General features: G+C 49.3%; 8 protein-coding genes across 8 annotated transcripts; 4 read left to right on the top strand and 4 right to left on the bottom strand.

Moving 5' to 3' along the window:
- The first annotated feature begins 715 nt into the window (after nucleotides 1-715).
- BDW43DRAFT_85815 (deoxyhypusine synthase) lies at nucleotides 716-2239 on the top strand. Its single transcript, XM_032050601.1, has 2 exons — nucleotides 716-1131; nucleotides 1203-2239. The coding sequence occupies exons 1-2, from the start codon at nucleotides 910-912 to the stop codon at nucleotides 2103-2105; spliced, it is 1125 nt and encodes a 374-aa protein (XP_031900190.1). The 5' UTR covers nucleotides 716-909; the 3' UTR covers nucleotides 2106-2239.
- Nucleotides 2240-3795: 1556 nt separating this feature from the next.
- On the top strand, nucleotides 3796-8194 carry BDW43DRAFT_319642 (putative MATH and UCH domain protein; the record flags this gene model as incomplete). The annotated part of the gene is made up of 4 exons (XM_032048953.1): nucleotides 3796-4180; nucleotides 4235-6328; nucleotides 6387-7125; nucleotides 7189-8194. The coding sequence occupies 4 exons, from the start codon at nucleotides 3796-3798 to the stop codon at nucleotides 7763-7765; spliced, it is 3795 nt and encodes a 1264-aa protein (XP_031900191.1). The 3' UTR covers nucleotides 7766-8194.
- BDW43DRAFT_85853 (rRNA (cytosine-C5-)-methyltransferase NOP2) lies at nucleotides 8195-10574 on the bottom strand. Its single transcript, XM_032050602.1, has one exon. The coding sequence runs from the start codon at nucleotides 10524-10526 to the stop codon at nucleotides 8289-8291; it is 2238 nt and encodes a 745-aa protein (XP_031900192.1). The 5' UTR covers nucleotides 10527-10574; the 3' UTR covers nucleotides 8195-8288.
- Nucleotides 10575-10740: 166 nt separating this feature from the next.
- Nucleotides 10741-11674, top strand: BDW43DRAFT_85896 (uncharacterized protein). The gene is made up of 2 exons (XM_032050603.1): nucleotides 10741-10961; nucleotides 11027-11674. Exons 1-2 carry the CDS (start codon nucleotides 10827-10829, stop codon nucleotides 11585-11587), a joined length of 696 nt encoding a protein of 231 aa, XP_031900193.1. The 5' UTR covers nucleotides 10741-10826; the 3' UTR covers nucleotides 11588-11674.
- Nucleotide 11675: 1 nt separating this feature from the next.
- Nucleotides 11676-15028, bottom strand: BDW43DRAFT_319644 (cell differentiation and development protein Fsr1; the record flags this gene model as incomplete). The annotated part of the gene is made up of 4 exons (XM_032048954.1): nucleotides 11676-12627; nucleotides 12687-14540; nucleotides 14592-14870; nucleotides 14944-15028. 4 exons carry the CDS (start codon nucleotides 15026-15028, stop codon nucleotides 12368-12370), a joined length of 2478 nt encoding a protein of 825 aa, XP_031900194.1. The 3' UTR covers nucleotides 11676-12367.
- A 552-nt stretch (nucleotides 15029-15580) lies between these two features.
- Nucleotides 15581-17198, bottom strand: rad14 (DNA repair protein RAD14). Its single transcript, XM_032041915.1, has 3 exons — nucleotides 16963-17198; nucleotides 16312-16906; nucleotides 15581-16251 (listed from the first exon to the last, which is right to left on the bottom strand). Exons 1-3 carry the CDS (start codon nucleotides 17059-17061, stop codon nucleotides 15836-15838), a joined length of 1110 nt encoding a protein of 369 aa, XP_031900195.1. The 5' UTR covers nucleotides 17062-17198; the 3' UTR covers nucleotides 15581-15835.
- A 184-nt stretch (nucleotides 17199-17382) lies between these two features.
- Nucleotides 17383-18654, bottom strand: BDW43DRAFT_276078 (uncharacterized protein). The gene is made up of 3 exons (XM_032041916.1): nucleotides 18024-18654; nucleotides 17459-17949; nucleotides 17383-17406 (listed from the first exon to the last, which is right to left on the bottom strand). Exons 1-2 carry the CDS (start codon nucleotides 18646-18648, stop codon nucleotides 17489-17491), a joined length of 1086 nt encoding a protein of 361 aa, XP_031900196.1. The 5' UTR covers nucleotides 18649-18654; the 3' UTR covers nucleotides 17383-17406; nucleotides 17459-17488.
- A 2037-nt stretch (nucleotides 18655-20691) lies between these two features.
- Nucleotides 20692-24043, top strand: BDW43DRAFT_85919 (putative DUF221 domain protein). Its single transcript, XM_032050604.1, has 6 exons — nucleotides 20692-21106; nucleotides 21184-21416; nucleotides 21471-21763; nucleotides 21817-22722; nucleotides 22777-23175; nucleotides 23251-24043. The coding sequence occupies exons 1-6, from the start codon at nucleotides 21056-21058 to the stop codon at nucleotides 23961-23963; spliced, it is 2595 nt and encodes an 864-aa protein (XP_031900197.1). The 5' UTR covers nucleotides 20692-21055; the 3' UTR covers nucleotides 23964-24043.
- The last annotated feature ends 40 nt before the right edge of the window (nucleotides 24044-24083 follow it).

The following is a 24083-nucleotide window of genomic DNA, read 5'->3' on the forward strand; positions in this document are numbered from 1 at the left end:
AAAAAAAAAAAAAAGAAAAAAGAAAAAGGGAAACGAAAAAGAAATGAAATATTAAAAACAAAAAGAAAAAGAAAAGAAAGAGAGAAAGAGAAGGAGGAAACACCACAACAACTTCCGCACCTCTTGATTCAATGCAACGTGTCAAGCAGCCAACTGTGTATGATAGCTGCAAGGGAGTGTATGGGACAGCAGGGCTAGATGGCCTTCGGAACTTTGAGAGCTAATTAACCAGGATAATCAAGGTCAATTCGCCCAAAAAAGGTTGGGAAATAATAGCCGACAATATCACGGACCGGCCTGGAAGTGAAAACAAGATATACCACCAGGTACAAGACCTAGGCGAGAAAGTAGCAAAAGAGGAGAGGGAAGACGAGAATATAAAGAGAAACAGTATGTAGGAGAGTGAGAACAATAATGAAGGGAAAAAAGAGAGGAAAGAAATGGGGCCAGAGGTGGATGATCAAATGGATGGTTCATGGAGTGGAGGGCCGCCTGCCGCCGACTGTATGGTTGGTTTTAATTTTAGTTGGTCAAGGATTCTTCTTAAGGGGAACTCAAAAATAACTGCTAGAATGACCCTTCATTCAGCCAGTGCCTGAGGCCGGCGTTCCCCATGCAACTTATGTTGATGCCCCAGGCACCTACTACACTGACTAATCATGCTAACTCGACCCGGTTAGTCATCAAGTGCGATCCCTGTCAATCCTGAGGCATTAATCAGTGGTTTTTCTGCCTAGCCAATCACCCCACCATATTGTTCAGAGGGGAGAAAAAAGCCACAAAAAACCAAGGAGAAACCTAATCTTCTAGGATTCTGTGTAAGACATATCGCTTGCACTAGAATTCAACAGATAAACAATCCCTCTCTAGTCTTTGCTTGCCCCCTGTTTCTTTTCTTCTTCTACAACCATGTCCTCACAACAAGCGGAGGCTGCCCCTCCTGCCTCCGCGACCAATGCAGTCCTAGTTGCTTCGGAGCCCATTCCTGAGGGGACCCATCAGGTTCAGGGTGTAGATTTTGAGCGTTTCCAAGGCCGTGATATCACCGTCGCCGAGATGGTGGACAATATGAAATACATGGGGTTCCAAGGTACCGCAGTCGCCGAGGCTACGCGCATTATCAATGACATGGTAGGACAAATTCTCTACTGAATCCCGCCATCCGCCGTGTGTACCCTTGCTAATCTTTGTTACTCATCTAGCGAGCCTATCGTCATCCCGAAACCGGAGAGAAGACAACTGTCTTTCTCGGGTACACATCCAATTTGATTTCATCGGGCCTCCGGGACACCATTCGTTACCTCGTTCGCCATCGTCACGTTTCTGCAATTGTTACCACCGCTGGCGGGGTCGAGGAGGATTTGATAAAGTGTTTAGCTCCTACCTATATGGGTTCCTTTACAGCTCCGGGGGCTGGACTGCGTGCTAAAGGATTGAACCGGATTGGCAATCTCGTTGTTCCTAACAGCAATTACTGTGCCTTCGAAGATTGGTTGATCCCCATTTTGGATACGATGTTGGAAGAACAAGAAGCCGCCAAGAAGAAGGCTCAGCAGACCGGCGACGAGGAAGACGAGCTACACTGGACGCCCAGCCGTATTATTGAACGGTTAGGCCATGAAATCAACCATGAGGATTCCGTGCTTTACTGGGCCGCGCGCAACAAGATCCCTATTTTTTGCCCTGCGCTCACCGATGGCTCCCTAGGAGACATGCTCTATTTCCATACCTTCCGGTCCTCCCCACAACGACTACGTGTAGATATAGTTGATGATGTGCGTCGCATCAACACGATGGCCGTCCGGGCCGCCCGTGCTGGTATCATCATCCTCGGAGGTGGGGTGGTAAAGCACCATATCGCCAATGCATGTCTAATGCGGAATGGAGCGGAACATGCGGTCTATGTAAATACGGCTCAGGAATTCGATGGAAGCGACGCTGGAGCTCGTCCAGACGAGGCTGTTAGCTGGGGAAAGATCAAGGCGGATGCCAAGGCAGTCAAGGTGTATGCGGAGGCCACTGTAGTCTTCCCTTTGATGGTTGCGGCCTCCTTTGCCCGGGCCGACCAACCTTCCACCGATACGAATGACAAATCCCAAAACTAAAGTACCGAGGCCTTTTTTTTCTTTAGTGAGCGGGGTGGGCTACGGAGATAGCAGTGTTCGTTGGTGGACTAACATCACGGCAGAAACCTGCTCGGAGGCGGCTTCCCCCAAGCCTCGAATTTTATGCAGTGATTAGACGTGTGTTGGGGAGCCCTTGCGGATACACTGCCTGATGCTCAAATCAGATACTCCAACAGGCTCCGAAGTGGCGGCGACGAACTTCCACCAGATGAGTCTTCAACCTAGTGTCGGAAGGGGTTAAGATATTCTAGAAGGGAGGCGACCCGGATGATAAGCTCCGAAGGGAAGAACCAATCCTGTGGAGACTCGAGAAATAATTTTCTTGACCCGGTACCGAGATGGAAGAGAAACTTTCATGTCCCGCGATTAAGAACTGGACCTTTTGTTCCAGAGGCAAAGTGCCTGAGGCGGATGTTGGATAGCAAATCAAAGCGGGTGCAAGTTGTGGATACCATGGAGCGTTCCACAGGTCGATCATCCCTAAACCCGTGACAGTTGATTAGGGTTGAACAACCCCGAATTAGAGAATTAGGTCCAGTATGGGACTTGCCACAAAAGAAAAAAAGGGGGCAGGATATTTCCAAATCATCTAGAGATCTTTAAAAATCCAATCAAGCCAAACGGAATGTATCATATAAACGTGTGGAATCCTGAGCATCCGAATGGTAGATAATAGTACATACTAATTAGTATTCATTCCCCCAAATAGTTATAATACTGTTAAGGGTACTCGGAGTAGTAGCCTCTGGTAGATGGGGGTTAAGCCCAAGATCGAATAGAATCGGGAGAAATCAGACCCCACTTAAACAGAATCGAGAAGGGGGTCGAGGTGGCAATCGCAGACTGGAGCTTCAAGAATGAACAGAGAGTAATGAATTGTTCCCCAGCGAGGGATTTGCGGAAGAGACTGAATAAATTCCCCCATGAGTCCATTGGACCGGCGGTGAGTGCAGGTGATTTGGCTCTCGGCTGCATTGCCGCCTCATCTTTTTGTCTTTGGTTCCTAATTTCCCCCTCACAATTTTCTATTTTTTTTCCTACTGATTTTGTTTCCTTTCTCTCTTTCTTTTTTTTCTCCTTTCACTGTTGGTTCCTGTGAATTTCTTTCTCATCGTTCTACTACTATACAACCCTCATTCAGCAAGAATCGCTGTCATTTCCTTCCTAGGCTTAGGCTGCCCCGTACTATCGATAAGCCTCGCGGTCTATATCCTTATCGGGCATTCTAGACTCTCACTTTCTTCTTGATCAGTTGCTCTGTCCATTTAGTACCCTTTTTGACTCCCTTTTCTTTTCTGTACTCTTCTCTCCCTCTCATCCTTCTTCTCTTTCACAGACTCCTGTGTCCTAAGACAGAGAGGACAGAAAGAGTATCGTTGGTTAAGCAGTTTGTTATCTGCATGATTGGTTCCTGAATTTTGTTTGCAGTCATACACATAGTAGCCCGGTCTCTTTATTATTTATTACTTAAACATCAACCAGCTCCGGTGTTTGACTCATCAATTTCTCTGTCGTCCAACTGCCTTTTCTTTTTCTTGTTCTTCTACCCATTTTTCCTTTTTTTTTCTTTTCACCTCCCTACATTCTTTCTGTCAACTTCTTCGTGCGGGCACTCTGAAGAGCTCATTGATCAGTCCGACTGGGGTGCTGCCACTCCGCGTCTTCCACAATGGACATTAACAACGATACATCGATCACTGTCGAACAACTTCCTTCCGTCACTCCGGATACTGAATCACCTTCCGAGACGGGTGCAACGACACTCATTATAGACACGCCGGCCGGCGACTCTTCGGAGCCCTCAACAGACCCATCGAATAACCGCCCAGATCCTCCCCCACAAGATCAAGAGCAAAATGCTCCTTCTCAATATGCTAGCTCTGAGGAGCACGAACCTCCTGTACTGTCTGATACATCCGCCCCTCCTCGGCCCCCACCCCCAGAGGTCGAACATGCTTACTGGGCGGAGATGGAGGAGGATACATCGGTTCCGGACGAGGCTGAGATGAAGGAAATTGAGTCCGCCGCTGATGGGGACTATAGTGCTTACGAATGTGAGTCCAATAGTATGACGACAGGCAAATAATAAGACATACTAACAGTCGTAGACCCTTATTGGGAGAAGAACTTTCACCCCAATCTGGAGGATCCGGAGTATCGTCCCACCGAAAAGGCTCGTCTCACTTGGAAAATCAAGGGTGTTAGGGGTACAAAGGACCAACCCAACCGTGCCAAGGTGATGCGCTCTCCACCCGCCTACATTGGCGGCTACTGGTGGACCATCAAGTTCTTTCCCCGGGGGAACAATGTTAGTTCCTTGAGCATCTATATCGAATGCTCACCCACTATGCCCACCCTAGACAAGAGTTTACCCGAGACTGAGTTCAAAGTGCTTCGCGGGCCAGCTGATCAAAATATTAACGATTTTACCCCTGATGTGAACCTTAAGTTTGCACGCACGAATGACTCCGCAGCTTGGGTAGAGGATTACAAGTCACAGTACCCAACGGCTGCCACCCAAGAAAAAGCAACATCCGACACATGGAGAGTTTCTGCACAGATTGGCGTAATCTTATACAATCCAGACGAACCACGCACTGGGTGGATGCAGTCATCGTGCCATCAATTCAACCCGCATAATCTCGACTGGGGCTGGACTAGTTTCCACGGCCCATGGGACAAGATCCACCGCCGGCAGCGGGGCCAGCGCCAGGCACTGCTCCGCAATGATACCTTGGCATTTGATGCCTATATTCGTATCATTGATGATCCGACTCGCTCATTGTGGTGGCATGCCAGTGATTCGGAGCCCACTTGGGATAGCTTAGGACTTACTGGCTACCGCCCGCTTGGAGACTCTGTTATCAACCACAGTGCCGAGGTCGCGGGTCTAGCCACCTGGTTGCATATTGCGCCTTTCTGCAAGATAATCCAGAACGCCAATATTGTCGACCATCTAACTAATTGTGATGTCAAGCCTAAACCGCTATGTGACGCATTGCAGAAGTTTCTCTGGCAACTACGTTCTCGCAGTCAGTCTCTCCAATATGTCGACACCGACACTATCACGTCTACGCTACGCAATTTGCACGAGTTCTCTGGGGATGTGTGTGAGTTCTGGGAACGCTTACGCCGTACTCTCGAGCTGGAGCTGGCAGACACGGATGCGCCAAAGGAGCTTGCCGCGCTGTTCGATAGTCCTTCTCCTGACCTACTTCTGAAGGAGGCTCAAGGGTCAGATGTGGTCAACACTATCCCAAAGGATTTCAATTCCCGCATCTGTGTGCGGGCCGACCAGGCAAAGACAATGCGTGAAGCTCTTGGCAGTTACCTAGATTCCAAAGCAGGCCGTTGGGCATTACCACCTATCCTCCATGTAGAGCTGAACCGTCAAAAACTCGACAAAGCAGCTCGGCAATGGAGATTGATCTATAACCGGGTAGACTTGGACGAAGAGCTCGACCTTTCGCCATGGCTACTAGATGGTAAGCACGGGAAATATGTTCTATATGGTTACATTGTCCATCGAGGTCGACGCACTTCGGGTAAATTTTTCAGCATTCTTCGCCCGGGTGGTCCTGGGACTAAGTGGCTAGCGTTTGATGATGGAAGTGATAACCGTGTTGAATGTCTAACGCGTAAAACAGCCTTGGGCCCTCATCTGGGTCTGGACGCAAGTCAAAAGGTCGATCACAAAACTGGCCACGATGTTGCCATTGCGGTTATGTACATCCGCAGCGACCTTGTGCAAGAGTATCTACCCGGCCCTCAAGGGCCATGGGCGGCTCCTCCAGCCATGAAGGAATACTATGAGCGGGGAGTGTATCCCTATGCGAACTCCTCCGATGGGAAGACAACAGATGATATTCAGGTTGAAGTCTACTCTGCTCCGCAATATGATCAGCTAGGGAGCTTGTTTGATACGTATGATCTGATGTCTCAGGCAAAGGCAGCAAACAAGGTCATGTATCTGACATTGCCTCGGTCAACAAACCTCATGGATCTACGCAAGAAGATTGCTTTATGGGCCTCTGCGGGTGACCAAGATCAAACGGGTCCGGAGCATATTCGTCTATGGCAGATTGGACATACTCGTGACCGGTTTGGCCCAACACTCGCGTTTTCTCGGGTGTCGGACCTGAGAGCCACCTTGAATCTACCCATGAAGACAGCTCGTTTTTGGATACAGGTGGTCTCAGACGGTAAGAATAGCTCATGGCTTTGTTTCTTTTCACTGATAAAATGCTGACCTTGCAGTAGTGGATGCGAAGTATTTCGCCATGGCAGATCCACAGGAAATGGAAGTGCCACAAAACAAGCCTGAAGAGGCTGTGTTCGAACGCGAAGACTCTGATTCCTCTGATGATCAGCAATCTGTTCCTGAAGTTGAATCAGGACGGGCAGGCCCATCTGGCACTGCAACTCGCGCGGATGATATCGTGGAAGTTGTCACCGCACAGGCCCCTTCGGAAAACCTCAATAATGGGGTTACCGGGAACTTGGAAGAGGGCGCTGAAGCATCTCTGCAGACACCTCATCCTGAAAATAGTATCCCAAATGGTGCTGTGAATGATGCTGTCATTGCTACCATCGTCGCTGAAGATATCCAACTGATGGAATCTGAGCAGACAACGGACAGTGCTCAGATAAATGTCACAAACGGCGCAGACGTTCCAGAGTTGTCCACAACAGATGATGCCTCTGCTCATTCAACAGATTCAGAACCCGCTTTACCGGTAGACCATGTATATTATTTCATCCAGATCTTCGATGTGGACGCGCAGACCTTGCGGACCGTCGGATCATTCTTCTCCCAGAAAGAAGAAACTATCAAGGCTGCAGTGAGAAAGCACTTGCAGTGGCCGGTGACCAAGGATTTCCAGGTCTGGCAGCGTGTGGACGGCACCACAGTGACAACCATGCCATCTGCCGAAAGTTTCGAGGTTTTTGTGCCCGATGGCACTTGCTTCATTGTCGGAGACAAGCTGAGCAAAGACCAGTAAGTTCATTTTTTACCAATTGATGTCAGACTTAACAGCGTGCTAATATGGCTATTTTCTAGACGATTAAAGCTCAACCAGGCAGGGTTACTGGCCAATCCTGATCAGCTGGTGCGGTTTCTGTGGGCTGAGTCCCGCAACCACCCGACAAAGGCATTTACCGGATTCAAGACTATCGAAGCGTCATTCACCAGTGAATACTACAGTGGTGAATTGAGCAAAGGATACTACCATGGTAAAGGCAAGCATATTTCCGATTCAGCCGCTATCTATGAGGGAGACTTCGTCCTCGGAAAGCGTCACGGCAAGGGATTTACGGAGTACCCCATTGGCGACACCTATGACGGAGATTGGTACGAAAACCAGTGTCATGGCCAAGGCACCTTCGTTGAGAAGAAGACAGGTAACAAGTACGTTGGCGGCTACAAAGATGGTAAGCGCCATGGAAAGGGTATCAGCTACTGGGAAGTAGCCGATGAAGAAATGGATCTTTGTCAGATCTGTTACTGTGAAGAACAAGATGCTCTATTCTATGATTGCGGCCACGTATGTGCCTGCGTCGCCTGCGCACATCAGGTGGATATATGTCCGATCTGCCGCAAGAACATCCTCAGTGTCGTCAAGATCTACAAAACATAGTGGGGCTTTTGTCGGCGAATATTATTTATATTTTATATAGTTTCCTTTATATAGCATCAGAGAGTATGACATACCCAGGAGGTTACGAATTTTTTGGCTCTAATATCTATATCCACCATCACTCTTGTTTACCCAGTCATTTGGTTTTCCTATTCGGGAAATATACGAAAGTTATACGAGATTCAGATCAGACCTTTTTCATGTTCGTACAGTTGCAGAATCTGCTTAGACAGCGCCAATTGAAATACAGAAATGAACTACTCAACCCCAAGGGCAAAAAGATAAACCGTGTGAATGTCATGGTATCTATTGAATTCGCCACCTATCTACCATAGTAATAAGAGCAAATCATAACAGATCAACACACAAATAGGGACAATGCGCCACCCACACCAATAATCAAAAGAAATAGAAGAAATGGATGCTTTTGTATTTCATTCAGTCAACAAACCATGTTAGAAATCCAGCTGTGGGAAGAAGAAATATACACAAGTATTATATAGTAGATGAAGAAAGATCATAACTATTTGCTCGACTTCTTAGCCTTCTTCTTGTCCGATGTAGCTGAAGCTTGAGCTTTGGGTTTCTTCATTTCAGGGGTGGAGCCTTCTTGAGCCTTGGATTTCTTGTCGGGAGTAGATTCTTGGGTCTTGGTGTTCTTCTGGGTTTTTGCTTTCTCGGGTGTGGTAGTGGACGTCTTTTGTTCCGGGGCTGGTGAGTCGGAGTCCTTGGATTCGTCTGCGGATTCAGCCTCGGACTTGGATTTCTTGGTGGGCTTGTTTAGGACGGCCTTGGGGTTGATACCCTTTCTGCGGAGACGGTTGCGCTCAGCACGAGCGATGCGATCGGTGTCGTCGTTCTCTTCGAAAGGACCGAAAGATCCGCCCTCCATTTCCACGACGGCACCGTCCTCGTCGACGATGGGGGTTTTGTCGATGGACTCTTCGTCGTCGGACTTGGCAGTGGTGCGACTTTCAGAGGTCTTGGGTTTGGAGGTAGCTTCGCCATCGGCCTTCTTGTCCTTGGGGCTGGGACCGGTCTTCTTCAGCTTGCAGACGTAGAAACCGTCGACGTTCTCGCGGTGAGGGAAGTAGCGGCGGGTCATGGTCATCTTGGAATCGAAGTGCTTGCCCATGTATTCCTTGAAACCAGGGCTTCCAAAGTCACCGAGACCGGTGTCGACGATCTTCACGTTGGGACGCTTGCGCAGGACGTACTGGACGACGGCTTCGTTCTCCTCGACCGTTACACTACAGGTGGAGTAGACGATGTATCCGCCCGTTTTCGAGGAGTGATCGACGGAGTCGATAGCGGCGAGAAGAAGCTGGCGCTGCATGTGTGGGATGGCGAGGAAGTCACGTTCGGTCTTGGAGTTCTTGACGGCAGGATCCTTTGCGATAATGCCTGTACCGGTGCAAGGGGCATCGAGCAAGACGCGGTCAAAACCACCCATAGCCTTGGGGAATGCGTGACGGGCATCGAGGTTAGTAACGATGGTGTTCTTGCATCCGAGACGGTGAATGTTACCGATCAAACCCTTGGCACGGGGTTTACTGGCATCGTTGGCGATCACGCAGCCGGTGTTGCGCATCAATGCCGAGATGTATGTAGTCTTACCACCGGGGGCAGATGCCATATCGAGTACTCGCTCGTTAGGTTGGGGGGCCAAGGCCATGACGGGAAGGAAGGAGGATGCAGCTTGCAGGATGTAATGACCAGCCAGATACTCCGGAGTAGCACCCAGAGGAACAGCAGACTCGAAGACTTGAAGACCGACCTTGGACCATTTTCCGACGGGCTCGAGCACCACGCCTCGGTTGATGAGAGCTTGGGCCAGAGAGCGACGGTTCGTGCGCAATGTGTTGGTACGGATGACGACAGGACGCGGGGTCTCGTTAGCTTCGAAGAAGGCAAAAGCCTCCATAGGTGTGAAAAGATTGAACAGCTTCTCTGCGAGGTACGGTGTGTATCCATAGTAGGTGCAGATATCGCCCAGAAGCAGCTGTGTGTAATCGGCACGGGACTTTCCAGGCTGGCCTAGCGTTTTAAGGTCGCCCAGAATACGAATAGTGTCCGTTATTCTTGTACGGAGGAGTTGCAGGTCAGGAGCCAAGTTTTGGCCAGCACCTTCAGCGTCGGCAAACACATCTGGACGGTCACCGGCGATATTTGTCTGCAAGGCGGATTCCTGCAATTCACGCTCTGCCTCTTCCTCTTCAGCCTCCTTCTCCAAGTCGAGTTTCCGGGACAATCCCTCAATGTTTGCTGCTGTCAACTTCTCTTCCGCATCGGAAAGATCTTCGTCGTCGGAGAACATAGCTTGCCGTGGGTGGTCGTCGTCGTCCGAATCCATAACCGAGTTATCATCCTCAACTTCGCTGCCCATTGAACCATCGCTGACACCATCAAGATCATCAAATTCATCATCCGGCATTTCCTCGTTGTCAAGGCCCGACATTTCCTCATCTTCCTCCTCGTCGCTCGAATCCATGAACGTTGGCTTCTTCTTTTCCACAACCTGCTTCTTGGTTTTACGCTCAGGTACAGTAGCAACCTTTTTGCTCTTGCCATTAACCGTCGCATTAGCCTTCTTCTTCGGTGCTTCCTTCAGAGGCTCCTCCTCAACTTCGGCTCTCCTCCGCTTCTTGCCCGCTTCCGCCTTACCAGTCTCACCAGCCTTGCGCTTCTTAAGCATAGTAATCTTGGACTCATCAAGAGGGGCCGGAGGGCCCTGCTTCTTCATACGACGACCCTTACCCATAGCGACAAGAGGTGCGATGTGGGTGAATAAAACAACAACAAAAAAAAGAGCCGTAACACTTGAAGCTCCAAACGGAAACCAAACTTTTTTTACTTTTTACTTTTTTTTTCATGCGGGCGGTCAGTATCGGCAGATAATTCCGGGCAGGCGGTGTGAGCGGTAATCTTCATGCCTGAGGCAAACTCCAGATTGCCCATCAGCTTCACCACACCCCAAACAGGCAAATGCGGGATGTTCCAATAACTACTTAAGAAGCGACACTTCACCAATCGCTCACCACACACTACCTTATCCTTGACAATGTACACCTCCGGCCCTGCTGCAGCCATGGCAGAAGTCAACTTCATCAAATCATTCCTCTCCTCCCTCGACTCCCGCCCTATCAAGCTCCCAGCCAACCATGTAATCGACCCTGAGCGAGTCCCGCGAGTCCCTGTACGTGATACCCCAAACAAACAATATCCAAGGAAAACTACCTTTGCTAACTATATCTGAATCAGTACCTTCTCCCCCGCATGCCAGCCCCGCACTCGGAAATGCCCAAGAAAGTCAAACAGTCTCAAGCCCCGGGTTCCTCGAAATCAATCACCGTGAACTTAAAATCCGCCCGCAATCCCTCCCTTGAAATCAAACTCTCGAACAAGCCTCTCTCCACAACATCCGTGCAGGACCTCAAGGATGCCGTCCGGGACCGCGTGGTCGATACGCAGTCGAACAAGGTCCCGCTGGACAAGATCAAGATTTTGTACAAGCGCAAGCCGATTGCGGGGAAGACAATCTCCGAGATCCTGGCTGATGAGCCTGAGATGCTTGCTGGAGGTAAGGAGGTTGAGTTTGGAGTTATGATTATGGGGGGTGCGAAGGTAGTTGAGGAGGATCAGGAGATGGCGGATCAGAGCGTGTCGCCGAAGGCGGCACTTGGGCCTAGTGGGGAGAGTGTTCTGGAGACGGAGGCTTTCTGGGAGGATCTAGAGGGGTATCTTGGGCAGAGGATTAAGGATAATGAGGAGGCGAAGAATTTGAGGGTTTTGTTTAAGGAGGCTTGGAGTTCGAGTCGGTAATTTGCTTTGTAGCTCGTGTGCTGTGTTATGATACCTTAATGAGTATAAAGCTCGTATGCATTCTCGGATACTTTTGCACATAAGACCAAAGGATTGAGTGTAATAATAGCATTGATGGAGGTATTCTATAACTAGCTAAGAAAGAATCACATCCTGATTGCCCAGTTGCCGTAAACTTAGTCCCTCACAACTCTCAACTGTATCAGCCAGGGTAAAGGGGACGACGGGATCAGAGAAGGGTTCACAGGAAGGGGAAGATGAAAAGAACTATATCACAGGGCATGAGGTTGAAAGTGCAAGCGCGAACCATCATGATTTAAGACAGCTAATAGGATATTGAAAGATGGGCGACCTTCGGGTGTGGCATTATAGCCAGCAGACATCATGATGCCAAAGCACCCCAAAGAAAAACGGACCACAGGGATACATGAAACGCAAACGATAATCTCGGATTGACGTGAACAAGACAATGAAAGCTCTAGAGTACATAGGGCACCCTTTGTCATTTCATATAAAACCGGGTAGGAACAGCAACAATGCAGGGGTGGATATGTTTAGGAGAAATGGAGAAAATAGCGGATTATGAAAGATAAGAGGGAAACTATAACCACACGTGTAGAAAGGAACATATGCCAGGTAAGAGACCATTGCAAATGCTCAAGAATTCGCCAAGCGCTCATCCATTCATGCGTCCAAGAAATACGGCATAAGAAGAATATCAGCTCGAATATAAAAATAAAATCATACATCAACAGTAGGAGCCCGCGTTATCTCGAAGTATTACCTCGAGAAGACCTTGACCAGACCATCGCCGCCGCCGCTAACGACCCAACGGCCATCGCGACTCCAGACGGCGGAGCACACGCCCTCACCACGCATCAACCGGTGGCTAGTGATTTCTTGGGTGCAGCTACGTTTCTCAAGATTCCAGAACCGTAGACTGGCATCATGGCCGGCTGACACCAGTTCGCGTCCATCTGGAGATAAGGAGAGTGATGCTATCGCTGACGGGTGCGCCAACATAGTGTACGTACATTGTCCTGACCCAGTTGTTAGTGAATGAGCATGTTTTATGCTAATCCTAAAACGTAATACATACCACTGTTAGCATCAAAAAGACGAATGTATCGGTCTTCGTAGCCACTTATGATAACACCCTCCACACCACTCGAGCCCGTAGCACCGTGAACAACCTCTTCTTCACCTGAGATGCGACTGGGATCCAGGCCCGCAGTCCCATCAAATCCAACTGTAGTTGCCACAACGGAGTTAACGCCGGTGGAAGGTGTGCCATCGTACGTCTCCAGACTCGCCATTCCCACAATCTCCTCACCGGTCCTCGTATCGTAGACAATAATCGAAGCGTCTGAGAATGACACCACAAAGTTGACGCCGGCAAGAGACAAGGGGCTTATGCATGTTGGCGATGGAGAATCCTTTCTTGTGATCTTGTGGATAAGAGTATAATGGAATGGCGTTGAAGTAGCCATGCTTGGTTGAGGGGAAGAGGGGAAATTGGAACCAGACGAGATCGAGTTAGCCCTCCGGCTGCCCCCAGCTCGTCGAGATCCTGCTTGAGGTGATGAGAGTTGGGGAGGAGCGCTAACTGCCCATATCAATATCTGGCCGTCCGCGGCACCCGATGCCAACAAGACTCGATCGGGGCCCCCATAGTGACCACAAGAGTCCCCAAATACGGAACCGGTAGTTCCAGGAAGAACACAAAGACCCCATACGGCATCAGTATGCCCATCCAGTGTGGCCTTGGGGTCAATCCTTCCTCGTTCCCAGACCCGTACACTGGCGTCCTGGCCACCAGAGAACACCCAGCCATCACCCAAAGCGCGGCCACCGTTCGAAAAATCTCGGGAAGGAGAGCATGCGGTCAACGCTGTGACAGCACCAACGTGCCCTCTGTGTGTGAAATAGCTTGTTATATCCAGATCATTGCTGGTGTTGGCATTATGCGCGCCAAAATTACCGTAGGTTGCTGGAATGATCCATCGCTTGATTGTTCCGTCGTCACTACAGGTACAGATTTCGGGCTCTGAAGGACTACCACCACCAGTGAAAATCACCGAGCGGACGACATCCAGGTGTCCACGCAGAGCAAATCTAACTTTGAAGTTAGAATCCTGCTTCTGGCCTGCTCCTCCACTACTATCGCTCAATCCATCGCTCTTACTCCTAGCACCCGAGCTTTTCCGTCTATGAGATAGGGACCCCGTTCGTGTAGGAGACTTCGATCGAACAAAATTAGCGTTAGGAAAGGCATCCACATCTGGCCGATGAGGCGGCATCGGTTCAGTCGGCGGCTCTTGCTCGGACGGTTCGTCAAAATTCCAACCGTCCGGGTCCTCTTGATGTTGCTCTGTTTGTTGTGGCTTTCCCTCCTCTTTAGCTGCTCCTTGTTCACAATACACGTCATACACTTGCTTCTCAGCACCAGTGCGCTCATCCACAGCTGTATGTTCGGGAACCTGCTTTCTACTGTCAACAGCGGTGGCAGGGGTCTGCTGCGGCTCCAAAGGCTTCCTCTCCAAAGCTTCTCTAGAACCCGGCGGCAGACCAAACTGATTTGGTGGGCGAGATAACCCCGAACCTTCGGGATATTGAGCCACGATGGGCTGGTGATTCTGCAGAGATACCTCCCGTGCCATCATATGATTTGCCTGCTGTTGTTGTTGTTGCTTCTGTCGTTGCTGCTGTAGGTGATAAGCTTCCTCTAGGGCTTGGTGAGACATTTGTTGGTTTCCGTAGATATGGTTAGGGAGATCCGGGTCGCCGAGATCAGGGGGGGGATGCGATGCAGGTATAACGTGGTAAGCTACTTCTTGCGAGCATTTTGACAGATAAAGGCGCGATTTATCCCGTTCGCTTTCTTGCCGGAAGTCAGGCTGATTATCGTTCAGTTCGGCTTCGCCGAAGTCCATGAGCGGTTTAGGACGTTGAGCTGCAACCAAGTTAATTCATAGCGCGTCATCAGGGGCAATGACATCCGTACATTTCAAAGAATTCATACTCTCCCGAGCAATCTCCTTGGGATCCCTAGTATCTTCCACTTTCTCGTTGTTGCTAAGCTTCTTGACCTTTTCACGCTCCTTCTTTAGCGCGGCTTCAAGTAGCCTGACATGCTTCCCCAAGGACTCGTGTAGACGCTTGCTCGTTCGCACGTCACCTTCCAACTTGCCTATGCGAGACTTCATCTCTGCGCGCTCGATCTCCCACGCATTGCGGTCTCGCTCGTGTCGGTGCCATTCTGTCTGCAGGAAGCGCATGACGCCTATGACACCAGGAAACATATTAGCGCCATCATGTCGAGATTGTAGTTATATGAACCTGCCACAGGAACGCACCTTGTAGTGTGTATTCAGTTCCCTGAGGTTGGCCGCCGTTGGGGGCCCCATCCCCGGGTCCCCCATAGCCTCCAGCCCCAACCATGGCCGAAGGCGATTGCCAAGCCATGCGAAATCAACGATCAGGGCAGCGAGAGTCGGTTGTTATTAAGCAGAAATAGTTTCTAGCTCTCTGGGTTGTATCCGAGGTGTGGAGAGCTTTGGTGAAGTTGTGCCCACAGCCGGTAAACTTTCTTGGTGTAAGGCCAACAAAAGCCGGGATGGGGGGACAACGGCAGGAAACAGCGTTCCCCTGGCCGTGTCAACACCGAGGAAAGCGAAAACAATGGATGATCTCAAAGAGACGGGGGAATCCGTTCGGCGGAATTACAGGAGATGTCAAAGAAGCTGAGCCGAGAGGAGCGAACTGGACTTGGGCTGGTGCGCGTTCTCCTGCGCTGCTGAGGTCGGGGAAATGCTGCGGTGTTCTCGTTGGCTCCTTAGGCGCCCGCGCGGCTTAACCGCCTTTAGCGCTGGGGGGTTGTTTAGTATTTTCCCAGCCTCATCTAGTGGTGGTCAGGGAGGTTGAGAAATGGATGAGCTGGCCATAAACATCCTTAATAAAATGTAAATAAGTATAAAATAAAATAAATGAAGCTGACGCCTCTTGATCCTTTCCCTCAGGGGAGGTGGACTGACATCAGGAAGGACAGCTAGAACTGGACCTCAGGCCGCCAATCATCGTTTCCCAACTGACCCTTAGCACCGTTGCTTTTTGACCTGTTCAACTAAACTATCGCAAAACATAACGTGTCCCTATTTTTAATAATTCAAGGTACCCACTGAGGATATTTATGAGGTTCGTGACTCGTTATACTATACACTACACACTATACTAGACGATGCGCTTCCGCTAGAACTCCAACTCTTCAACCTCCATCCCACAATCTACACACTTCTTGACTCCGATCCCAGTCTCGGGATTCTCAATGGACCGACCCCATTGATGCACATGTCTCCCACCATTGCCCAGATCATCACCAAAGTTCCCACCAGTTGCTCCTTGACGGCTACGGCGATATGCATCAACGCGCGTGCGCTTCTTCAAGTCCTGTAGCTTTGTCTTGAATTTGGCCTCCCGCCGTCGCTTTTTCTCATTTTCCCGTCGCTCGAATTCGGCATCGAGCGCTTCAGCAGAGCCCCACTTCTTCGCGGAAAAGGCGTATTCCTCGACCTGATAGCGTAGGTAAAGCATCATGTTGTTCCACGTTGACTTATGAGGGTTAGGCCGTTCAAGATGCGGCAGAAGATCTTCGTCTTTCAGTTCGGCTACAAGCAAGAAGTCAATATCCAAAGCTAAGCCATACCAAAAGTCATTGGAAAACTCACGATCTGTCAAAAGATAATCCTCCTTCGCTTCCGTCTTCGTAAGAAGACTGTATTTTTCGGGGTGCTTTTCCTTGCAGGCATGGCATACACAACACCGAAGATCCTGCTCCCACTTCCAATCAATCTCCAGGCTACCACATTCACGACACTTCTTCTGCTTGCTTTTATCATCCAACACACTGAGGGCTGGTTCGAAGGGGCCGGTCCGATTCCGACGAAGAGAATCCAGTAACTGTTTTCTTTCCCACTCCTTCTGCGTCATGTTTGCCGGCTTCTGCTCTTCCTTCCCCTCTTTCACATGCAGCGCCTTATTAAAAGGATCATCCTCCTCCGTCAGAAAACCTCCCTTCGTATCCGTCATCTTACTGAAGTCATATTCAACGTATTTCGAGAAGTTCCGCGCAGGCTTGATCGAATCAAGTGGGCGAGCAGCGGATGTCGCATCTCGAACCGTAGCAGGCATCTCAGCTGTCATGGAGGAATAGGATCGTTTAACTCCGTTCGTAGATTGCGCCACACCAGGAATACTGGCTGATGCTCGGGCCTCCGCCTCGCGTTGCTCCCGTATCGCCTTTGCTTTCATGCGGTTGACATCCTATGCATCAGCTAATGTCAGTCAGATATCGGTAAATTGCGTCAGGGGACCTGTACAATTTTCCGCAACTGCTCAGGTGTAAGTGGTGCCCGCGGGAGCTCGCCGGACTTTGATCCACCGGTCTGTGGAGGTGGTGTCGAACGGTCTGCCCCCATTGTGCACGATGGCCTTCACAAGCTTCTTGCCGCAGCTCGAGAATACAAGCAGTCGTGACTCGAGATCGTGAGTCTTGCAAGGGGTCCGTGTTATCGTATCAATATCTCGTATCGCCACCCCACGTGATGATAGCAACAGTATTTAAAGGATTTGATTGGTCGGGTTTACAATGTGATTTCAATACAGTGAATGCTACTATCGGTAGGACTAGTAGTGCTAGGGTAACCAACAGGTATATCTACTGTGAAGACGGTGGTCAAAAGTGTCTAGCTACTTATATCTCACCTAAGATGAGGCCATTGTGTCTTTGTAATATGATTTTTCACTTATGCAAGCCATGACGGTACGAGTTCTACCTATGACAGACAAGAAGCCGCCTCTCACAAACAAAATGGGGTATCAAAATTTATCCGCTATGCTAGATCGCTATGAACATCTACGAGACCCAGAGAAGTCAATTTCTTCGCATACTTCGCCATCATCCCGTCCTTGGCCGTATAGCACCTCGCACACACCTCCCACAGGAACATCCAAGACAGCATCGGTGCCCTCACTCCAAATTTCCCTCCAGTTAACCTTTTTATTTTGCGGGCCCATGATTTGGCATGATGTTGCACCGGGTTTCATCTTGACAGCACCGCCAGGTCGTCTCCGGCCCTTGCCATCTATCACTGCGACATTCGCTACCTCATCCACGATATTCTCAACGCTGTTCATCGGTAGCGTCATGTATCCGGTATTATACGAGGCGAGCGCAATGTAGATGTAGACGATGGTCATAACTAGCCACGCTGGTATCGCCAGTGACCACCAACGATCGGGGTAGTAGGTAATACCAAGCTGGTGTAGAAATGGGGACGGCAGATAGGACCAGAGGATGTATATTACTGTTGCGAGGACGTCAGAATTGCTCTCATAGGCCCCGACTGCAGCTAATATAAAGGGTCAAAGTCCTACTTACAGAAAGCTAATGAAGAGGCGAGATATAGAACGAAACCGTAGTATTCGTATGTCGGTACCTTCGGACTGGCCCGAGGAACGGTTGTTGCCCGACGCGCCGACTTCGCAACGGCTGCTTCCGTATCGTTGGGTGTTTCAACATCGGAACTGTCAGGGGTGGTTGGTCGGGAGGTGGTGGTTGAAAAGGGGGGTCGAAGGAGAGAGGTCAGCGAAGGTGATGGAGGTAGAGGCGTTGGGGGCCGATTGTAGAAAGGGGGAGCGAATGCATTGGGCCCGTGAAGCGAGCTTGAAGATTGGCGAAATGGATGGATCTCGATGCCATCATCTTCTGGTGATTGTCCGTCCGAGTCATCTGTAGACGCATCGGTGAATGATTGATCGTCCAGCGAGTACTGCGATTGGAAGTTCACGTCGTAGTCTTCTTCCTCGACGTCCGGCGATGTTATGTCTGGATCATCTTCTGTTAAGCTGGTGTCTGGCGCATCTTGAGAAGTGATTGCAAGATCATCTGCTGAGAGAGGGGGGAACGGTTGCTTCGACTCAAACGGGGAGAACACAGAGCGAGCGCTGGTGTCATTAGATATGCTGTCTGGGTTCGCCTTTTTCCCTTTGCTAGTAAACGACATCTCCGGGAACAGCGTTGTGTCAAATTGACCAGTCACAAGATTGAGAAGCCACAGCTATCTTAAAAGATCATTGTATACTGCCCTCTCTCACCGCCTATTGTTCCTCGGTGCATCTAGGGGTCTAAATGGAAGCATGAACATTGCGACTAATATTTGAAAGAGGAGAAACCCAAAATTTCTACTGAAAGGTGGGCTTCAAGATTGACTTGTCTTGCATATGCTGTACTCCAACCCAATTTCGAGAAGCTTTCCAGCAAACTATTTTAACAAATCTTTAAATTCACAACACTCAGTGTACTATATACTAGATAGTTGGCGGATAAGCACACAAGGGGGTTCAAGATCAAAAGTCTATCAGATATCCATTGCAACTTAACGCCTTTTTTTTTAAAAAGTCACCCAAGAAGGACCTCGGTGGCACCAAGCTCAGTTTATGATCGCATCTACGTCGAATAGAGGACACGCAATAGTGCTTTATTGGGCAATCTCAAATGATACACCGTAGGGTATAGGCTTATGATGCATCCAAGGAACTATACGAACCTTATCAAGTCTTGGATCTGGATGTGTCTCATATCAAAAGACGACTTCGTAGGCAGCCATACATAGTACAGATCAGCGATAGGTACCTCTTGGGCTTTACCGCAATATGCAAGCATCCTGAGGTAATTCAATATCCAATGAAATGGATACGGATGGAATGACGGTTTTCAAGAATGTTACCGGTTTGGACTTCTTTGCATCTAGGAGTTGGTGCGCCTACTAGTTTTGTATACGATCCGCTGATCGAGGAGAGTTCTTCATTCTGCTTAATAATGCTGGAATGTCATAACTATAGTTAAATGAGGACCAGAGAGGGGTTTCAACCCCCCTCCTCAATTCTGGTAGCCTCCTCAGTACATGCTGTACATTCGGTAGTAGTCTAGGGCTATGGTACTGTCAGTATTCTGCAGGTCAAGTCACTGGATCGTCTAGGCTGAAAGAGGAAATCTTTAAAGACCTTAAAGTGTAAAAGTCTCATTTTCTTTTTCTTTCTCTCTTCCCGTCCTTCGGGGTTTGTTCGTATCCACCCTTGATAAAGTCTCACCTTACGGGACTAAATCTGTGGTTCCCGGAAATATGGTTCCATCCATAAGGTCTATACAATTCATGACTTAAACCCTTGAATGCACCTGCACCGCTGCTCCTTCACCGTTGCTCTCTAAGCGGGAGACCACGAGTCAACCTTTCCAAGCAACCGTTTATGCCTCGATTGCTAGGAAAAAGAGGAGTGCATCCCTTGCATTACGTGTCCACCAACGTTTTTACGTCCGGATTTATTGACACCAGCGATGTTCGACTGGATTGGATCGGGGTTGGTCGTCATTCGACCCATGGAACGGGTCGTCCAACTTTCGTTTATGTGCCTGTTTCGTGCTCGAGCCCACCTGAGAAATGACACAGCCAATGATTGGCACTAATCCAAAGAATTGTCGCGATATAGATCCCGCTAACTGGAATCGCGCCCTTTTTGGACCTTTTACCCCTGTGGCAATTCACATATGATTAGCGCATACAATCCACACAAGGTACGACGTGGAAAATCCCTACAGCTGGCAAAAAAAAAAAAAAGAAATGAGAAGGAGAGAGAGAGGAATAAAAAGAAGAATCACGCTGACAACACAACGTGAGGAGCGAGACTCACGTTGATCCCTTACATTAGGCATTCAAATCCAAACACTACCACCTTGCAATACCAACCGTTGATTGTTGTGGCAAGAATTGTATTAGCTCGGCCAAAATCCGGTGGCAGACATTCCTTACTTCACGGGGTTTTAGCGATCGGCATCTCAAAAATGCCCTAGCTTTATTGGATAAACCACCCTCAAACTTATAGGAAACTAGTGACAACTAAACCGCGACGGTCTCTCTGGGTCCGTGTTCCCAGAAGCCGATCCCTATGCATGTTCCACTATAATTTTAAATCTTTCGATTTAGTCCAGTCCGAGTCTCTACCACGCGGCGCGAGCTGCAGCCCACACGAACATGTCACTGTGGGTTGGTCCTTTGTGACTGACGAATCATAGACGCTGAGACTTAGGAGATTATCAACATTTTTGGTCTTTCGCACACATTCCAATTGTTGTTTGGGTTCGGCCGGTCCGCCAATAGCACTCCTGTCAACCTGCAAGTCGACATGCTTCAGCCGTCGGATGCCTTCCCCTCATATTGGCTGACAGGTTAGACAAATTGAGTTGCATATTTTAGTTGTGATGGTGGGCCGGACCGTCCAAGCTTATATGTAAAACCGATAAGCTCCATTCTGTTCCTGAACAAATGCCTGTGCAATGTTGCTGTAGAATTCTGCCCCCAAACTTCAACCAAGAAACGACCTATCTGGCCGTGAGCCAGCTTCCTGACAACCATCATGGTTGATTCAGCACTCTTTGGCCTGCTTGTGAAGCGGGCTGACATCCTTGTACGTTGTGAGAGAGGAAAAGAAAGACGGCGTAGTAACTCGGGAGTTATGGGTAAAGCTAACCCGGCACCGGATAGGATCCTAGCAATGACCCTAACATAGGGTCTTCTCGGGGTAATGCATCCTCAACAACTTCTGAGGCCATGGAGAATCTTGGAGTCAATGACTCGACATCGCTCTCTGCGCTTGTCAGCACTCTAGTTCCCGCGTTAGTGATCGCAGTTTTCTGGTTTGGTCTGTTTTTGATCTGTCGACGGACTCAACTCCGGTGGTACGCGCCCCGGACTCATCTGCCAAACTGGCATAAGCAGTAAGTTTATACGAACTACATTTTCCGAATGCATCAATGATGACAACTCTCCAGTGAACGGAGTCCCCAGTTGCCTTCAGGCTTTATCAATTGGTTTGGTCATTTTCTTAAGATCTCCGATGGACATGTCCTTCACTCTTCATCTATGGACGGATATCTCTTTCTCCGATTCCTGCGAGTGCTGTGTGCTACATGTTTTACTGGATGCCTGATTACATGGCCCATCTTGCTTCCCATCCATGCAACTGGTGGTGCAGGCAACACTCAGCTGGACGCATTGAGCTTTAGCAACGTGAAAGACCCAAAGCGCTATTATGTTCACGCCCTAATGGCAATCATCCTCTTTAGTAAGTGGAGACCGGCTATCATGAGCACAGGAACGTCTAACGTCTGTCAATAGCGTTTGTTTTCTACGTGATAACACGGGAAAGTATATTCTACGCCAATCTCCGTCAAGCGTATCTTAACTCGCCCGCATATGTTAATCGGATTTCCTCGAGGACGGTTCTTTTTATGTCGGTCCCAGAGGAATACAAGAGTGAGAAAAAGCTGCGGCAGGTTTTCGGTGATTCGATCCACCGGATTTGGATCACTTCTGATTGTAAAAAGTTGGATAAGCTGGTCCGCAAAAGGGACAAATTGGCCTTCAGATTGGAGAGCGCAGAGACAAGGCTGATCCGATCAGCGAACTCTGCACGTCTGAAAACTCTGAGACAAGGCCGCATCCCATCTGACAGTTCTCTTGACTCTGAAACTGGCACTTCACCGTGGTTTCATGGCATTCGGCGACCGACCCATCGCCTCAAATGGTTCGGAGAAAAGATCGATACGATCAATTGGCTGCGGGACCAGCTTGCGGAAGTTATACAGGAGGTCACCCATCTACAACAGAGGTATAAGGACGGGGAAATGAAATATCTCTCTGCGGTCTTCATCGAATTCAGCACTCAGTCCGACGCGCAGATCGCGTTACAGACTCTGTCCCATCACCAACCACTCCATATGACCCCTCGGTTCATTGGCATCTCTCCTAAGGAGGTTGTCTGGTCTGCACTAAACCTCAGCTGGTGGCAACGTATTGTGCGAAAGTTCCTGGTCCAGGGTGGCATCGCTGCACTTGTCATATTCTGGTCGATTCCGTCTGCCCTTGTGGGTACTATCTCTAATATCACATACCTCTCCGACATGGTACCGTTTTTGCACTGGATAGATAAACTTCCAGAGACACTCAAAGGTGTAATTGCAGGATTGTTGCCATCTGCGGCACTTGTGCTTCTCATGTCCCTGGTGCCAATCATCTGCCGAGGTATGTTGTTGACTCTATATGTCCCCTTCAGATTTCTAACAAATTCTGGTATAGCCTGTGCTCGAAGCGCCGGTGTGCCATCCTCCGCCCGGGTGGAACTGTTCACACAAAGTGCCCATTTTTGCTTCCAGGTCGTTCAGGTCTTTCTGGTTACTACGTTGACCTCAGCAGCGTCTGCCGCAACCACGCAAATCATCAAAGACCCTTTGTCAGCCAAGGATCTTCTTGCCGAGAACCTCCCCAAGGCAACCAATTTCTATATATCCTATTTCTTGCTTCAAGGATTGACAATGAGCTCGATGGCTGTGGTGCAGGTTGCTGGTGCTTTGTTCTTCAAATTCATCGCTACCTTTTTTGATCGCTCCCCCCGGCGTTTGTATCAAAGATGGTCAGCCCTCAGCGGTATCAGCTGGGGCAACATCTTCCCCGTGTTTACCAATATGGGTGTAATTGGTACGTTCGCGAGGCTTTCATACTGTCTCAATATTCCTATTTCTCTAAGAAAATAATCAAACTAACACTCCACAGCTTTGACATACTCCTGCATCGCACCCCTCATTCTAGGCTTCGCCTTCATCGGCCTCTACCTCGTCTACCAAGCCTACCGCTACAACTTCCTCTTCGTCTACGAACCCCGCATCGACACCAAGGGTCTCGTATACCCCCGAGCCCTCCAGCACCTCCTCACTGGTATCTACCTCGCAGACGTCTGCATGATCGGCCTCTTCGCCATCAAAGGCGCAATCGGTCCCCTAATCATAATGGTCCTCTTCGCAATCCTCACCGTACTAGCCCACATGTCCCTCAACGAGGCCCTTGCCCCCTTCAACAACTTCCTCCCCCGCACCCTCGACGCCGAAGAAGAAGCCCAACAAGCCAAGGAAGAGGCCCAAGCACTCAACCACACCCGCAACAGATGGGAAGCCACCTGGAAATGGTTCCACCCTAACCTCTACCGCGACTATGCTGCACTCCGCCGGAAGGTCCGTCGAGACCACGTCGATATCAGGTACTCCGAAGAAGAACGGTACAATGCCTACTACGAACCGTGTATCATATCGAAAACACCGACGATCTGGATTCCGAGGGATAAGTGGGGTTTCAGTCAGCAGGAGGTGATAGCGACGGATCCAATTATCCCTATTACGGATGAGGGGGCGCATCTCGATGAGAAGAATAAGATTGTTTGGGATAAATATGATCCCAATTTACCCTTATCGGAGTTGAAGATATTATATTGATGGGTTTTCTTTGGGCCGGAAGTTATGACGCCTCTTCACCTTGTATATAGCTAAATACGGTAATTTGGGCGTTGGGATCTGGTTGGTAATGATTATATGACTACTAATTCGGGGGGGGGG

The sequence above is a fragment of the Aspergillus alliaceus genome (genome assembly GCF_009176365.1).
Source record: "Aspergillus alliaceus strain CBS 536.65 unplaced genomic scaffold BDW43scaffold_22, whole genome shotgun sequence".
NCBI classification, from domain to species: Eukaryota; Fungi; Ascomycota; class Eurotiomycetes; order Eurotiales; family Aspergillaceae; genus Aspergillus; species Aspergillus alliaceus.